Source organism: Channa argus, chromosome 14 (genome assembly GCF_033026475.1).
Source record: "Channa argus isolate prfri chromosome 14, Channa argus male v1.0, whole genome shotgun sequence".
NCBI lineage: Eukaryota > Metazoa > Chordata > Actinopteri > Anabantiformes > Channidae > Channa > Channa argus.
In genome coordinates, this window is record NC_090210.1 from 1,138,651 (window position 1) to 1,156,826 (window position 18,176).

At 40.4% G+C, this 18,176-nt stretch overlaps 2 protein-coding genes across 7 annotated transcripts; both read left to right on the forward strand.

Annotated features, from left to right (window-relative positions):
* Positions 1–807: 807 nt before the first annotated feature.
* On the forward strand, positions 808–16,821 carry gpt (glutamic--pyruvic transaminase). 6 transcript variants are annotated; one of them, XM_067529065.1, is made up of 12 exons: positions 808–982; positions 4,868–5,054; positions 10,222–10,311; positions 10,517–10,625; positions 10,809–10,942; positions 11,427–11,670; positions 12,868–12,947; positions 13,072–13,208; positions 13,357–13,531; positions 14,520–14,675; positions 15,891–16,003; positions 16,119–16,821. In XM_067529065.1, the coding sequence occupies exons 1-12, from the start codon at positions 948–950 to the stop codon at positions 16,207–16,209; spliced, it is 1,551 nt and encodes a 516-aa protein (XP_067385166.1). In that variant the 5' UTR covers positions 808–947; the 3' UTR covers positions 16,210–16,821. The 6 variants fall into 6 exon arrangements, with proteins under 6 accessions (XP_067385166.1, XP_067385168.1, XP_067385170.1 ...); XM_067529067.1 differs by lacking the exon at positions 4,868–5,054 and adding an exon at positions 6,855–6,903; XM_067529066.1 differs by lacking the exon at positions 808–982 and adding an exon at positions 4,323–4,340.
* On the forward strand, positions 989–2,922 carry fuz (fuzzy planar cell polarity protein). The gene has a single exon (XM_067529070.1). It carries the CDS (start codon positions 1,380–1,382, stop codon positions 2,673–2,675), a length of 1,296 nt encoding a protein of 431 aa, XP_067385171.1. The 5' UTR covers positions 989–1,379; the 3' UTR covers positions 2,676–2,922.
* Positions 16,822–18,176: the final 1,355 nt, after the last annotated feature.

Genomic DNA, 18,176 nt, shown 5'->3' on the forward strand with positions numbered 1-18,176 from the left:
CTACCAAAAACAATACCTAAATATGCACTACTTGTTTGACTACTTGTTGAGCTAAAGTCAAGTGTAGTCTGGGATGTCTAGAGAAAAGCACACAGAAAACCTTTGCTTACTTCTAGATGTAAGGCAGCACAATTGAAGGAATACTAAGGAGCATGTGAACCAACCCAATGAAATTTACAACACAATTACGTGGTCTGGTCTATTGAAGACCTATTGAGTTATTTGGTCATACTTTGCACAGGTATGTAGGATGGGAAAAAATTCGTATGAGAAAAGGGACGCCATTCTCACATTTAAACATAGTTGAGGTTTGCTGATGTTTTGGAGGTGCATGTCTGCATCAGGTAATGGGGCTCTACATAGGAAGGAAGGAAGAATAAATGCAAACCCAATATCAGGAGATTTAAAAGCAAGGCCTTCTATTAGTCAAAACCTAAAAAGAAAGAAGCAGTTGACCCTGCCCTTAATTAACGATTCAATGATCCAAAGCACACAAGAGAATATGACGAATGTTTTACGTATTGTTCAGACTTAAATATCATTGAAAGCCTTTTTAATTATGTCATTTTCAATTTTTGTCCTTTCCTTTTATACACTCCTTAAAAATTACTGTAAAAAAAATCTGTAGTTATTACAGAATCGTCCACATTATTACTAATCATAAAATTATTATAATCAGTGCTTAATGCAGGTTATATCTGCTGGTGAGCATGACGTGTGAACGTCTGTAACCATGGCTACCTATGAGCGCGATCAAAGCTAGATTCTCGCGAGAACTCAAGTAAACTGATGTTAGCGCGAGTCCATGTGAACTTCTATGAGCTCCGGAGGCTGAACTGAACCCAGGTCGGTCTTCTTGTTCCGCTCATGCGGCGGTTACAACAGAGCTCGTAACTAATAACTGCAACTCGACCAGCCAAATGAAGCCGTCCTCGCCAGTGTGAAGAATGAATCATGGGACAGCGTTACTGTGGAAACGACGGTAACTTCTTTTGTTAACCTAGCATGTTAAATAGCTAAAAAGCGAGTGGTTACTAAAACTACGATTCGAAGCCCGATCCAGGGATGATAGCTAGACTTGCTGCATGATATGTCCTGTCTTGCTGTTTGTACCCGGTTCAGGACGCTTCGGGAACGTGGTTTAACGCTAACGCTATTGATGCTAACGGCTTGTCGAGGTACACGCCCACACTGATGCAACACTAGACCTAGATTTGTCTGTTACCTTGTCAGTTTTTATAATTGGGTTGGGTGATTATTACCGGTAGACATTCAGCCCCCAAAAGATCGTTACTTGACTCGATCAGTAATGTGCTGCAGCTGAAAAACTGCTGACTGCGTATACAAGTGTGAACTAACGTTAGAGCTAGCTAAATCCCATGATGATGCTCCAGGATGGGTCAACGCAGCTGCTGTGCCTCACAGCCAGCAGCGGGGTTCCTCTTTTCACAAGGGGAGCTTCCAAACAGCTGCCTTTCTCTGTCATCGGCTCTTTGAATGGTGTTCACATGTTTGGCGATGGTCAGGGCGTATCGTTGTCCTGTTGTGAGACTGAAGGGGGGGGCAAAGTCGTGTGGAGAGTTTTCCAGGACAGTGTGATGCTCATCACTGTGAGTGGAGGGGGTCAAGGTGATGCAGGCAGCGGCAGAGAGGAGGAGGTTCGTCTACAGCGCCTCCTGGAGAATGTGTGGAACTGCATGGTGCTAGTGCTGGGGCAGGATGAGCTAGCCAACATAAAAAATGTTGAGAGGCTGAAGAGGGACTTGCGCTCTTGCTTTAGCCTCATTGATCGTCTATTGGAGGACAGGCCTGAGGGCTTCCTGGGCAACCTGACACACTGCGCTGATTCACTGGTGCCTCCAAACCCCACTCTTCTTCAAGAGGCAGTGGATGGCTTTGCAGTGGCTGCAGACAGCGAGTTTGGTTGCCTTCTTGTCCGTGGGCGGATAGCTGCAGCAACTGAGAAGTGGTGGCGTTTAGCACATCAGGAAATTGTGCTGCTTTCTGTCTTAATGCAGTCCCTCTCAGCATCTGGATCAGCTTCTTGTGATTATCCAGTTTTCCTTCCTCAGGGCAGCCCCACCGTGGCCCATCGCCTGCTCCGCTTCCAGCTGCTGCCTGGTGCAGATGTGTGTGTGCTATGTGGTCCCACCCCTTCCCTGCACACAGCTGAGAGTAGGCTGGTGGGTCAGTTCTGGTCACCCTTGGTAAAGACTCTGAGAGACTGCTTAACTGTTGGAGAACGCTGCTTACCCGGATCTGTGTCCCTGCACCCTGACTTGCTGGCGCTTCTTCTCATAAACCGTGAAACACATCGCTCAGTCTCTTATGTGTGCTCTCCATCTGGTGGTGCTCCCGTACCCTCCAAGGCCCGCTGCTGGGAGCTACTAAAGCTCTTTTACATCTTCAGCACAACACGCTACTTCTCCATAGAGGAGACTTTGTGTGTCTCCACAGAGGAAAGGATTCATACAAGCAACACTGAAGACTTTGCCCATGGATTCTCCCACCAGCCACTGCAGTGCTATCTAGTTACAGAAGAATGCAAAAGCTATGGGCTTCAAACATCCCATCACCAGCTATTTCTGCTCATCCCACTGTCAGTGCCCACCTTTGCATTGCATACAGTGGCCACACAGACTCTCTCAGATATTGTTACAGCCACTGGGTTTTAATAGAAATGTTTACGTTGTTATAACTTAATGAGAGGTTGACTTGAATTCACTGCTAATATTTTTCTTTATATCGTTATTGGTTATGGTTAGAATACAGTTAAATGTCAACTACAATAGAGGCATAAAAACCAGCTGCCTTCTCTTCACCTTTTTAAAAAGTTTATCTCTTACCAGTGATCTGTTAAATAATTAACAGATCACTGGTAAGAGATGTCAATGTTAAACTCACCTATCACAGCAGTTGATTCTGATTGTTTACCAAAAACATAATCACTACGATTGCACTGTAACTCAGAATATATTGACAATTGTGTGAAATTGTAACAGTGGGATAAATATCTCTAAATTTGTTGTTTTAACATTTGAATCATTTGGTTTTAAAGAATGCAAAATTATTTGTCTGCTGTGTTGTAGATTTACATCTTTACATCAAAAAGTTGATTATTCAAAATTGTCCTACAGCAGATATGATGTCCCCAGCGATGCAGTGCCGGTCCAAGCCCGGTAGAAATTGGGGAGGGTTGCGTCAGGAAGGGCATCCGGCGTAAAAACTGTGCCAAATCAACATGCGGACAATGATCCGCTGTGGCGACCCCGAACTCACAGGATAAACCGAAAGGAGAGTAGTAGTCCTACAGCAGATATGATGATAATGATAATATTTTCCCACTTTTTGTTGGATGGTTTATTGAAAAACTCAACTGTGCGGCTGGAATTTACATATATGTATGACCACCAAAAAAAAAGTAAATAGCAGTTGAACAAACCGTCAAGTGGTTAGAAGGTTAACACTGTAGAAAGCAGATAGATTGTGAAAAGCATGGACAAAGAACTATTATAAGCTTACTGTCAGAACACTGTTGGGAGAAACAAACCAAAGAATGTTTTGGGGCAAGAAATTTGGGAAATTATTACCCTTGATGGCCATTCATATTGGAACATTTTGCCCCAACTATAAATTCCCTTAAACCTCCCATAAAGGCACTACACAGTGCACTGCTGTCCCAGTGTGAGGTAGGACAGTCACTTAGTGTCCTGTAGCTGATATACATAAAATGTTAGGTGCAAACTGACCTTTCTGGTCGCTAGAAATTATAGACAAAAAACGGATAAGGAGAAAATAGGCTGGGGGTGAGTTGTTGGTTTGGGAGGAATCTGCAGAATTACTTTCCCCTGGCTGCTTCTACACTGGCATATGAGAAACTTGAACCAGTGCCTTTACACCCCCCCCCCCCCCCCCCCCCCCCCGACCCTATTACTTCAGCCTGACCCCAACAGCCAAAGTGTGATGATAACACTGTAGCCTATATACCTTAAAATCAGTGTGTTGAGTTTTGTGTTGAATTGTTGCATCTTTTCAAATATTCTCTTGTTATTAATTAAACACTGTGAAAGGGATTTCCAGTAACGTGTGTGTGTGTGTGTGTGTGTGTGTGTGTGTGTGTAATGGGTTTAGTGGGCTTAGAAGAGCATTCAGAATATTTTTTTTCAGCGCGTAGTCCTCAAAGTCTCGTCCCAGACCGCGTGGAGCAGCACGGAGCACTGAGCTCGGACAACACAGGGAGCTGCACCCGGTTTGCTGGTCATATTATCTGAGCAAGGCTTTTGGGTCCAAACATTTTTGGCTCAGTAACCGGAGAACCGACCCTGATTGACAGCATCCCGGTGCGTAGAATAACGAAGGAGGTTGGGTTGGATAGAGACACGAAAGCACACAAAGGGGAGGGTCGCTGGGGATAGTTTTGCCATGTGTGCTGGGAACATACCCCAATACTTTCAGATTGGAGAGCAAAGTCTGCGCGTGCGGATGCACTTTGAGGGACCTTATCCCAATTTGGCCAAAGCCTCATTCACTATCACCTCTAAAAGGTCCAAAGGTCTGAGTGCTTAGTCATTTTTACAAAGAGCGACTTGCACAACTTTATTCCGCTCTTCTCCAGTGAAGCGGCAGGCGGGGTGTAAGTCGCTATTGCACCACAAAGGCTTTTAAAGTCACCCAACAGGTTTTACGGATACAAACGAACAATGTCACCAACGTGGAGGCACTTGCTAACCAGAAATGCCGGGCTTTTAAGCCATGGGAGAAAGGATTTAGTAGCCGGTAGGAGTAGCACGCTACGTGCGGGTGGTGGTGGTGGTCCCAGGGTCCGCTCGCTTACCTCTCCCCCTCTGTCCTCACTTTGTCCCGGCAGAGCCCTTTCTAGTCTGAGTGCGACGCTTCGTGGACTACCAAAACCGAAAATGTCTGAGAACGGAGTGGTGCCCCGGGCCAAAGTGTTGACCATCGACACCATGAACCCCACTGTGAAGAATGTGGAATACGCCGTGCGGGGCCCCATCGTGGCTCGCGCCGTAGAGCTGGAGAAGGAGCTGTCAGAGGTTTGTGTGTTTATGCCTCTTTTATCCAGATTCATAAGTTACCGACCCGTTTCACTACCTACGCAAGCGAGAAGCATCAACGTTAATAAATTCGCTTGTTATACAAATTGATGTAACTTTTGTAGACTTTAGTTAAACAGGTTTTATACAGAAGTCACGAGTACTCAGAATAAAGTTTATAAGAGCCAAAAGGCAAAAATTAAGTTTTGAATCTCTAGATATTATTCAGTTATAACATTTTTTGAGGGATCTACCTTCTTTTTTGCTACAGCAATTTCCCCCTTGGCCATGCAAGAATCCAATCCATGTTATTACAGTTACACATTTTTCCTCCTGCTCCCTCCATGGTCAAGTAAACATTATCCCAAAAGAACACTTTATCACTTGATGCTCTGCCAACACACCCTCTTATCAAAGTCCATCAGTTAGTAATTTCTAAGGAGGATGATCATGATACAGTTTGTAGATTGGTACTAATTTGCTAATCTGTGTTTTTAATGTTTCAGTGTGGGTCAGTGATGTACGTTGGATTTGGTTAAAAAATCCCTGCTGTCCAAAATATTCAGCTGACTAACTTGACTTATATGTCAGCTGTAATATTTTATTTTCAAACTTCTGTAGAAAAGTATAAAGATGGTTATGATTGTCTCCAAAGTCAAGACAATTAACAGGAACGTCGGTCTTTTTGCTTCCCTTTTAACTCACTTGTAAGTCGCTTTGGATAAAGTGTCTGCTGAATGACACTGTACTGTAAATTTCGGCATCTATAACTTATAACTCTTTAATGCGTAAGATAAATTGACTCAAGTTTATATCTAAGAATGTTTTAAATGCGGTATCAGCTGTGATATTTCAGTTTTCTTTTATAAATACAGAGCCATCTGATCCCTTTCTCTGCTGATGTTTATGGTGATGTGGCAGCCGGCTGTTAATGTACTACTTGAAGATTACTGTAACTCATCAGATAATCTCTCGAGTGCTCTGCTCAGGAAGGGGATGAGTATGCGATCAGGTTCTTGTACAGGTGAAAGGGACAGTTGCGTAGAGCTGTGGGGACGATGGCAATCTTTTTAATTACATGGTTCACTAGCACCAGAGGTTTTATTTCCTGTTTGTTTCGACTAGACCTTATCTGCAGCTGATCCTCCTCTCTCTCTGGAATGTTTAGTTTGATAAAGTGGTATTTGATTGATATGCAGATGATCAATAAGCATGAGAAAAGTTTAAAGTTGGGTAAAGCTATTAAAACTCAACCAAGATTCTAAGTTATGGAAGCATTGCCATGCGTGTAAGTTATTTCCTTACCTTTTATACCTGCTATTGAACTTTATATCTATCAGACTTCTCTTTAAAACAGGAGAAGCACTGTGATTTCTTTAACTGCAAACTTTCACTCTGCAAGTCTATTCAATAGTACTGCACTGAGCTGGAAGGCAAAAATGTACTGTAAGCAATCAGCTACAGTCCTCACAGCTTACTGAGAATCTCCAGAGGGACTGAACTGTGCTTTTAAAGACTCTTCACTGTTCCTCTAAGTTTTGTGAAAACCCATTCTTTATTTTTAAGCCACCACCTTGTGAAAACGTGCGGTGCTGGATTACTGAGAAACAGGTCACAGTGGTATTCTCGCTTTTGTCTAGTAAATAAACACCCACACACGAATGAACACCGTGATCCCCTTCTCAAGTTTCCGTCATGCGTAGGTTTTTCTTTTTTGGTTCGGGGAGCAGAGATATTTTCTCTTGAATTATAGTTCAAATAACGGAATGTTCTTTGTTTTTTGTTCTTTTCCCCCTACAGAGGGAATAGAATCCCAACCAACTCTGAGCCAAAGGACTGGACGTTAACTGAAAGTGTTCACATGCAGCTATTACATTGTTTGGTCCTAATGAACTGTAGTAGGTAGTGAATGGGGCGCTTTTATGGAGACAGACCCTAGAGACAGGGCTAGTGTTTTGCCAGTTATTCCCACAGTATGCAAATCTTTCAAATTGTTTCTAATGTAGAAATCATTATGAGCTTGCATTTCAAATTATATTGTTTTTAATATTTACATTTAGTCATTTGTCAGATGCTTTTATCCAAAGCGAGGTGCAATGTTGTAGTTAATGTATAAAGTTATACTTTATGTTATATGTTATGTACATAGGCTTTCAGGGGCTTTTTATTAAGCCTAAGCAGTAAAAACTACTACCTGAGCTTTACATCAAGAGTATTGTTTGCTTCTAAGGATCTTCAGCATTGTTTGCCGCACTGTTTTTATCGGCGATAGAGGACAAAAAGAACAGGCCTTTCAAGTCGGGTCTCATGAGCAGAGGTCAGTTTCTAGAAGACCCTCATCACAGATGGGTGTTTATTTTGAATTTTTTTATTTTTATTTTTTAAAACTATGGGTGTTTTTCTGTCCCATATAAATATTGTTAGTGGTCCAGATTGAGAGACGCCTCTTTAGTGTGACCATTGAGAGCCAGGTACTCAGGTTTCTGACCTAGATTGGATGTGGATTGGACAAATAAAAAAATAAAAAAACTGTTGTGATTCCGACAGGGAGTCAGTGTGAGGTTCCACTTGTGGCCTCTCTGCTGTGTCATAGTGTTCCCAACATCTAGTGTCAACAGCATGTGTGTGTGCGCGCTTGTGTTTGTGCATGTGTCTTCCTGCATTTTTGTTGGTTCCCTGTCAGTCTCAGCTGCTAAAGAGATTATTTCTCAGAAACATTATATTATTGCCCTGGAAAACAGAAAGCTAATACGTTGTTGATACCAAATTTCCCAATTTTTTTTGAAGTGTAGTTTACTGCTGGTTTGCAGTCAGACATCCTGTTCTTTCTCAGTCTGCACCGGGGAATTTAAAACCCTCTGTGTAATGTATTTCTCTGCTTTCTCTGTGGCAGAAAGTTAGTAGTATCAGCATGATAAGGTGGTATGGTAGTTTGCTCAGGCTGAAAATGTGTTCCTATATTTGCACATACTATCTGGAACAACATTTTTGCAGCTACACTACAATGTTTGTATAAATCAGTTGTTTTCTGTCTTGTAGTTCAGCAGATTTGTACTTTGCCGTAGGGACAGTGAGCAATTAGTGTTAAAATAGTCACAATCGAGTTAATACTTAATGGTTTGAACAAATAATGATGAAATGAATTTCTAATTTTACTGGAAATAATTAGTATAATTTAAGACTAGAACTAGAAAAGTTGTATTGACGGTGTGGCTAAAGTCAGTATACTGATTTCCTCACCCACACAAAAGGACATATTCTAGGCTTAATCTGCGGCTCTGGTCTGACCCTCTCAAACTGCACAGCTGATAAACTCCATGTAACTGACCATTTCCTCCTCTCATTCAATGTCACACTCTGCTTCTCTGTAATCATGCCAACCCATCTCATCTCATTTCAAAATATCAAGGACATTAATATTGAAACACTCTCCTTTTGCATTGAAAATATTCTTATTCCAGACTATCTGTTCACCTCGGATGAACTAGTAGCTCAGTTTGCTTCCCCTCATATCTGCCATCATACACCCCTCACTCACAACTGGAATTGTTCCGATACTTTTCAAAACTGCAGCTGTCAACCCACAACTGAAATTTACTTGCCTAACTTGCCTGTCCTCTGCAAAATATTTGAAAGAATAGGTGTAACTCAACTCCACTCCCATTTAACCCTTAATCCCCTCTATGAACTAGTCCAGTTTCCTCCCTGCCACAATACAGAAACTGCACCCATAAAAATCTCTAATGATCTCCTCATGGCAGCTGACTCAGGTTTACTGTCAATTCTCACCCTCCTTGATCTGAGTGCGGCCTTTGACACAATCTCCCACACCATTCTTCTCAATAAACTATCGTCCATTGGCATCACTTGCAACCCCCTAGACTGGTTTCAGACTCAATTCCTTTAGTTCCGAGCCTTCCCCTGACACTACCAGTGCCATTCTCTTCATCACCTACCTCCTTCCCCATGGCAATATTTACAGCAAATTCAATAATAATTTCCAGTTCTACCTATCCAGTCAACCAAATGCCACACTCCCACACCAACTGCTTATCGGAAATCAAATCCTGGTTCACCTCACACTTTCTAAAATTAAACAGTGATAAAATAAAACTCCTACTCATTTGTACAAAATTCACATTATCCAAAGTTGAGATTTTTGCCTCGCCTCAGGTTAAGACTTGGGATGTCATCCTCAACAGCTTATTATCATTCCGATCCCTCATGAATAACATCACCAGAGCCCATTTCAGACATGAAATTTTAGGTCCTGACATTGTCTGGAGTTTCCCTGTCACACATGCAACCAAGTTCGGGAGATAGTCCATGTGTTCTCACTTGTAAATAAATACTCCCCGTAAGTGGGCAAGGGGTGGTGCTTGTCCAGCAGGGGGTGGGAGATGACGCAAAAACGAAGCTGCTGAAGGGAAGTGACAGTGTTTTGCGTTGTAAACTTTTCGGATACCACAGAATCTCATACTGTTCCTTGTATTTGTACACCCCAAAGAAAGTCTGTCTAAATTCCAGTGAAAGTCTAAAAGGGGGCTCAGGTCTGCATATTTTCATTTGTGAAACATTAATCGTCTCTGCCCCTTCTTCACCCCCAAACGACCTCCATTCTTGTTCATAGCCTTGTCACCTTCTGCATTGACTACTCTTTGTAGAATATATTGTGTTAGATGATAACCTATGCAAGAATAATGAAGAATAATTGCAAGAATAATAATGGCTATTGTTTTGGGAAAGTAAAGCAAATACTGGACTTTAGGCTTAGTGATTATTTCATTTCCCACAAATTGTTTTATATGATCCAGTAGCAGAATATTCACTTCAGTCTAACCCACTACAAATTTTAATCTGTCCTTGTCAGGGGTTGTGGAAAACCACAGAACCCATTGTGTGTTATACAGATGCTGTGATCTCAGTCTCTTGAGGCCTGAATGTTTATAGAAATGCTACTATGTATGTGTTGAGGCATGGGGTCAAGGTGCAGTGGCTCTTCTCAGCCAAACCCATCTGTTTTGATTAATTGATTTGGATTTGTTAATAGGCAGTCACTGTAAAGTTTGGGGGGAAAAATATAATTTAGAAAGTAATAGTTTTTTCCTGAGTACAAATTGAAATAATGCTTTTATTGTTTCTTTTTGTATATGCTTATATCATACAGGGAATGAAGAAGCCCTTTGCTGAGGTCATCAAGGCGAACATTGGTGACGCGCACGCTATGGGCCAGCAGCCAATCACTTTCTTTCGACAGGTCTGGTCATATTCCCTTCCCCCTCTAAATATAACACCTCCCCTCTGACATCTGAATGAAACCGACTTATTCCTACTTCCTTTATTCCTTTATTTATTCCTACACTGGTGTGAATCAAGTTTTTCTTGTCTTGGGCAAAAATCTATGCAGGATTTTTTTAATAATGTCCTATTCATTATTTGTACTCCCCTCTCTTTGTTTCAAGGTCTTAGCCCTCTGTTCCTACCCTGAACTGCTGAATGACAGCACATTCCCAGAAGATGCTAAAAGCCGAGCGCATCGCATTCTGCAGTCTTGTGGAGGGAACAGTATGGGTGTGTATGAGGGTTTTGAATTTCTGAGTAAACACAATAATCTTTGCGTGACCACAGAGCCTCATTGAAGCCTTTACTCTCTTTATGTGCTTCTTTTGTGTTAAATTATACATTTTCTTTAGTTGTGGTAAAGCTCTTAGTTATCACAGCAGCTTTCATTTTCCTCATATGAATCTTTCTCAGGTTCCTACAGTGCCAGTCAGGGCATAGACTCCGTGCGTCAGGATGTGGCCCACTACATTGAGCGAAGAGATGGCGGAGTGCCCTGTGACCCAGACAACATTTACCTCACTACAGGGGCCAGTGATGGGATTATGGTACAAACTTTTCTGTCTCTTTTTTGTACTTAGTACAAGCATCTTTTGTTATTTAAGTTATGTTGCCACGTGTCAAAGTGTCCTTGGGCGAGACACTGAATCCCACAGTAGTAGCAGTTTCACACGTTCACCATGGAGATAAATAAAGTCAATCAAAAATAAATTCGTTGATGTCTTAATTATTTGGTGCCAAGTTAGATTACATCATTTAAAAGTGTGAAGCTCTTATCTCAGAGTAGGTTCTCCTCACACAGTAAAATGGTCAGAAAGGTGCTGAAATGAAATCACTGATGCCCAAACTTTTTAGCTCCTCACTTCATACTAAAATACAGAAGCAAAGCTGATATTCAGTTTACAGCACCTGTTTCCTTTTGTAAACTTGGAACGTAAAATGTATATTTAATTCTACAATATTTCCATGTGTTATGGTAACATGGCAACTTCTATTTTATATCCATCTTGACCCTTTGTCCTGTTCTTTCAGACCATGCTGAAACTACTGGTGTGTGGTGAAGGTGTGACACGTACAGGCATTATGATCTCTATACCGCAGTATCCCCTGTATTCTGCTGCACTGGCCGAACTGGGGGCTGTGCAGATCAACTATTACCTTAATGAGGAAAAGTGCTGGAGTCTAGATATCAGCGAGCTGCAGCGTGCTCTGGATGAAGCCAGGAACTACTGCAACCCTAGAGCTCTGTGCATCATCAACCCTGGAAACCCAACTGGTAAACTCGCTTTAAGTTTTTTTATTATGATGTCTTATTACAGTAATTTGTGCCGTTAAAAAAAAAAAAAGTTATTTTCATATATTAAATTCCACGGACAACAGGGTCAGTGGTTCGATCCCCGGTCCTGGCTATATGTCATAAGTATCTCTGTGCAAGACAATGACCCCCTAACAGCCCATTCCCCTCCCAAGCTGTGCAGTGCTGTGCCAAGCCCGGTAGAAATTGGGGAGGGTTGCGTCAGGAAGCGCGTCCTGCGTAAAAACTGTGCCAAATCAACATGCGGACAATAATCCGCTGTGGCGGCCCTGAACTCACGGGATAAGCTGAAAGGACAAAAAAAATAAATAATAATAATAATTAAATGGTAAAAATACTGCACTTATATAGCGCTTTTCTACCTATTAGCACTCAAAGCGCTTTACACTGCTTCTTATTCACCCATTCACACTCACAATCACACACACTCATACACTGATAGGGGAGCTGCTATGCAGCCGGCCAACACTCACCGGGAGCAACTAAGTTGGGGTTCAGTGTCTTGCTCAAGGACACTTCGACTTGTGACGAGAGGAGGTGGGGATAGAACCAACAACTGTAAGATTGGTGGACACCCGCTCTACCTTCCTGCGCCACAGTCGTCCACTTACTAAAATACTCACATTTTTGTTTAGGTTAAAAATATTTTAGATTGTTTTGCTATGTTCCACTCGATGTATAACATGATTAAAAAGTTGAATATAAAGGAAAGCAGTATAAGTCTTAACTCAAGAATTACTTACTAGCTTTCTCTGCATCACATGTTCTTCTTTGGGAAATTGAGATTTCTCAGTTATAATGGTGATTACTTAATTGTCAGCACATGAATGTGCTAGATAGAAATCAACCATCATCAAGTCAAGACAACATAGAAATCAACTGGTCATAGCTGGGCACATTTTTCTTTGCTACTTAGAATAATGCATTTGGTGATCTACTAAAAACACAAGAATCACATGCACCTTCTGGAATCCTACATTTCTTAGAGGATCTTGCCCTGACTCATCTAACCATCAAGACCCCCAGAACTTTCTGGAAGAAAGTCACGACTCCCCCTGCCCCAAAGCAAGGCCCATAGAAGAGCCACTAGATGGCAGCAAAACAGCGTAACTGCCCATCTAATTGTCATTTCAAACCTTTTCTTCTTATCTTTCACAGGTCAGGTTCAGAGCAGAGAGTGCATCGAAGATGTGATCCGATTTGCAGCAAAGGAAGGTCTCTTCCTAATGGCTGATGAGGTACCATCTTTTCATCTCTTTAAACATTTACCAATCAATAATAAACAACAATCAATTCAATAAACTTTATTTATATAGCACTAATTAAACTTGTAGCATGTGTATTTCTGTCCTCATCTCTCAGGTGTACCAGGATAATGTCTATGCTGATGGTTGCCAGTTCCACTCTTTTAAGAAGGTTCTGTTTGAGATGGGACCGGAGTACTCGGACACTGTGGAACTTGCATCTTTCCACTCAACTTCAAAGTGTTATATGGGAGAGTAAGTCATCTAAATGCTAGGATCAAACTGTGAAACTTAATAGAGCACTTTTTTGTATTTGTTCTAAATTTTTTAGTTGTGTTACTCTGTCTCTCCTAATTGTTGGTGCCACTTGGTCACATTGTAATTTTTTTCGTCTCCTTCTTAGGTGCGGCTTCCGGGGAGGCTACATGGAGATCATCAACATGGATGATGACGTGAAGGCCCAGCTAACTAAGCTGGTGTCTGTTCGACTGTGTCCCCCTGTCCCTGGTCAGGCTCTAATGGACCTTGTGGTCAACCCTCCACAGCCTGGAGAGCCCTCATATGACAACTTCATCAAGGTACTCAATATCCTATAAGCCTCATCATTTACTCTATGGGTGGAACAGATAATCAATACCCCCATGGATTTTTCTTGCAGTATGCTGTATGATATGGTTACAACTCTATTGATTTGTTGGTTTTACCGAGTTTCTATTTAGATGCTTTCATTTTTAACTTCAAGTTTTCTTTCAAACTAAATTTACACACTGGAAACATCACGATTACTGTGATAATTAATCAAGATATATCCTAGACATACATAAACTGTGAAGCTTGACATCCTTCTGAAAGGTGGACCAGTTGGTACATTTATACGTGGCTGTGTTTAAACACTCAACAGTAAAAATGAATTATGTCCTGTTACACCCCATTGTATTTTTGCTTTATAATAGATTTGTTGTAACTTGTGTTGCATTATGAATGATTGTTTTTTAGCACTGAGTCACTGGATTCATATCAGTAGTGTTGCATCATGAGGTAATGCATGACGTTGTATAATTCTAACATGTTGTAGGTGGGAAATTTCAATGCGTTTTTCTTAGTTTACTTTATGGTAAACATCATATGACTTGCTTAAATTTTATGAAGATTATCTGGCAAGATCATTCATCTTATTGTGTCCAGCAAAATATCAAGAAATTAAGCAGAAAACATAATTACAATAGGCTGGAGACACTCTTGGCCATTGTTTTCATATTCAAAATATTAAATATTATAACATTTATATTTTGATTCTACTAATATATTCCAGAATAAATCACATTTAAATAGTCCTTTAGGACCTAAAACAACTTTGAAGTACACCGGATTCTGAAGTTGACACGAAGTTCTTTCTGGAGTGATGAAAACTACACTCTATAACATACACTTTATTGAAGTAATGGGGTCTTTCAAAGCTAAATGATAAATGATTAGAATCTGTTGAGTTTTTGGTTCTTCTTCTAACATCTGTTTGGTTCTTTTCCTTCTCTCATTTACTCTTTGCATTCTCTCTCCTACATCCAGGAGCGCACCGCCACCTTAAGTGCCTTAGCAGAGAAGGCGAAGCTTACAGAGCAGGTTCTCAATACAGTGCAAGGGATCAGCTGCAATCCTGTGCAGGGTGCAATGTACTCCTTTCCTCGCCTAATCATCCCTGAAAAGGCCGTCAAAGAAGCCAAGGTCAGTCCTCAAGCTTTCTCCTGTTAATATTTATTATTTACAGTTGGACACTGAGCAGGAAAAAAGGGAATGAAATGGGTGATCCAGATAAATAATAGTTAATGCAACACTCCTATTTATCTACTATTTACCATTTGATTCAGTTTTTATTTTATTTCATGGTCTGTGTGCAGTAATATTTTCGAGTAAATACTGTACAACTCAAATCAGGACATTAAATGCACTTTCACCATACATGGAAACTATAGCACAATGTTGGATTAAATAACTCTTGACTAAGGTTCAGTACACTGTGCATCCACTACTTTGTTTGCTAAAGGGAACAAATGATTTCCAATAGCTGTTGCTTGACAGTTATTAGGAATTTCAGGCAGGGTGGATGAGCCAAGCCACTAAGAATTTGATTAGCCTTACAGAGTTTAAGGTCAGAGTAAAACTGACCCACTGACATCTAATCAATTCCAGCGACTCTACACACCATCTTGATCACACAGTGGTAACATTGCTTTAATTTGGAATGTGCAAAAACACATTTAACCAAATATTCATGTTGACCTCTACCAGTATATGTCTTAATAGAGCTGCTACACATTGGTCTTGTTCTTGTTACTATGGTACTTCTAAGGCTGAGACCATTAAATAAGTTTTTACAAAAACCTTATTTACTTTATACAATAAATACATTTATTTTATCTCAAATCATTACTCAAAAACATTTTTATCCTTTACTCATAACCATGTATGCATGTAACTCTGAACAGCACCTGTGCTAAAATAACTTTTAATTCATGTTGAAAGTGGGGAAATATTTGCCATGCAGCTACTAACAATTCAAATGAATTAACTCAAAGAGCTTTAAAATAGTTCTTCCTAAAATGAAGCACTGTGTAATCAGCTCTGATGACTAATGTTGATTTTAGCAGGAATTGCTTAGTTAAAAAAATTCTTGCTTTTTTTTGGTCAGTTCTGCCTTTTAACAATTAGGCAATATGGAATATGAAAACTCTTTCAACTAAATGTTTCAAGTGAAAAACAGAATGAAAGAAAAATAATTATTGTGCTTCTAGAATGCAGCTCACTGCAAAAATAAATACTGCAAAAAAAAACATACAGTACTTTTAGTGTGTCAACACAGTGCAAAATTCCTCTTCAAAATCTGACTACTAGAATATTAACCCTCCTATGGCACTAACATGTTTCTTTCTTCCCTGTTAGGACAAAGGTCAACAACCAGATATGTTCTACTGCATGAAGATGTTGGAGGAGACCGGGATCTGCCTCGTACCTGGAAGCGGATTTGGCCAGAAGGATGGAACTTATCACTTCAGGTAGATTACATTAATTTCATCGGATGGATGGATGGATGGATGGAGTAAACATGCCCTTGTTGTTACAATACTCATTTAGTGTGGAATGTTTCTTTCCTTTCCTTCTCCCACCCAGAATGACCATCTTGCCACCAAGAGACAAGCTGCAGATTCTGCTGAACAAAGTCAAGGAGTTCCACCAGAAATTCACCGAGCAATATTCTTAAATGTCGTCTGTCCAAAAGGGAAGGAGCTCACTAACCACATCACTTAAGAACTCAGCCAATTAAAATCTATCTGCTACTAAGTGCCTTCTCTATGATGGCTCTGGTGGTCTCTGTGATGATGCACTTTAGCCTCTACAGCTATCTCACTTGGACATTTACGGACAATACTTAAGGCACAGTTTTGTGCCAAAAACAAAAAGAAACTGGAGACAAAATAAATTTAGAGACATGTGACTTTGACTATATGTCTTTCTCTATATAGTTTGACCTAATGTTCCAGTTTCAAAGAAGGCATTAAATGTGTGTTTGTTAACAGCAAAGATAGTTTATGTCAGTGCCAAACTGAATACGTACAACTGAAGAAAATGTGAAGCTACTTCAAAACCTATGTGTAGAACTGGTAAAATGTTCCATTCCTGCAGGAAATACTTGATGGGAAGAATATACAGAAGACTCTTACCTGCATGATTATGATTCAGAATAATTTTGTAGGATCAAAATAAATACAACAGTCTATGGTTTATCTCATTATTTTAGAAAGATGTGCTCAGAGTTAATATAATGACCTTTTATGTAGCACTGTTTAATAACATGTTAACATTGCAAATATATGTAATATGCAAAAAAGACACACAAGAACATTAACTTTATTTGCATAGCGCCAATTCAAGATGTATAGAAGAAACCCAACAAACCCTCCTTGAGCTAGCACTAGGCAAAGGGGGAGGGGGGAAAAACTAACTTTAACAGAAGAATCGTCCAGCAGAACTATGCTCGGGTTGTCTGCTTTGACCGGTTGGGGTGAATAGAAAGTGTAGAGAGAAAAGAAAAGCAACAAGAAGCAACAAAATACTGGGAAGGTTCTTAGGACCTGTTCACAGCTCCAAAGCTGGAGACACCTGCAGAAAGGGACAGAGAGAGGGAGAAAGAACTACAGGAGAAGGAACACACAATGTTAATTTCATACAGTGGTGACAAATAAATGTGGGGTGAGAGGAGAAGAGAGGAACGAGAGAAGGAAAGGAAGCTCAGTGCATCGAAAGCAAGAACCCCAGTAGCCTAAGCCTATAGTAGCATGTCTGTAACGAACTATGAGCTTTATCTTTAAGCCTTGACTTAAAAGTAGAGAGGGTCTCTGCTTTCTGAATTTGAACTGGGAACTGGGTCCACAGGAGGGGAGCTTGATAGCCAAAGGCTCTGCCTCCCATTCTACCTTTGGAAATTCTGGGAACCACAAGTAGGCCTGCATTCTGAGATCGAAGCGGTCTACTGGGATGATATGGTGCTATGAGGTCTTTTTATATATTATGGACCTTGACTATTTAGAGCAGAATATTTAAATTATATTCTAGATTTTATAGCAAGATATCTAGATTAACAATATGGTTGGACATAACATTTCTGAGATCTTTGGGCCCAAATACTATGACTTCAGTTTTGTCTGAGTTTAGAAGTAAAACAATGTGGGACATTCAGACCTTTATGTCTTGTAGGCTTGAAACTTGATTAACTGATTTCGCTGGGTATTATCAGCATAGCAATGGAAATTTATGGTGTGTTTTCTAACAATGTTGCCTAAAGGAGACCTACACTGTTGCCCATAAAGTTGGAATAAAATGTATTATTTTATTTGTTGTTTTTTACAATGTGAATAATTCTGGATAGAAGTGTATGATCAATAAAGATTTGAGAAGATGATCTCTTCCAAACATATCACAGTGAAACTTTAATCACAATGAATCTTTGCAAAAAAGAGGAATGTGTCTAGTAAAAAAATTATTCCAACTTTATGGGCAACAGTGTATAAAGTAAAAAGTATTGGTCCTAACACAGAGCCCTGTGGAACTCCATTACTAATCTTTGTGTGCATGAAGGATTCATCATTTAATGAACAAATTTGAATATATCTGCTAGATAAGATTAAAACCGACCAAGTTCCTTTAATCCCGATTTCATGTTCCAGTCTG

Excerpts from the sequence above, each read along its gene's own strand:
- fuz (XM_067529070.1), top strand. The coding sequence starts at position 1,380 with ATGATGATGCTCCAGGATGGGTCAACGCAGCTGCTGTGCCTCACAGCC.
- gpt (XM_067529064.1), top strand. The coding sequence starts at position 4,701 with ATGTCACCAACGTGGAGGCACTTGCTAACCAGAAATGCCGGGCTTTTA. Across the intron at positions 14,676-15,890 it reads AGGCCGTCAAAGAAGCCAAG|GACAAAGGTCAACAACCAGA; the intron begins GTCAGTCCTCAA and ends CTTCCCTGTTAG. Across the intron at positions 16,004-16,118 it reads GATGGAACTTATCACTTCAG|AATGACCATCTTGCCACCAA; the intron begins GTAGATTACATT and ends TCTCCCACCCAG.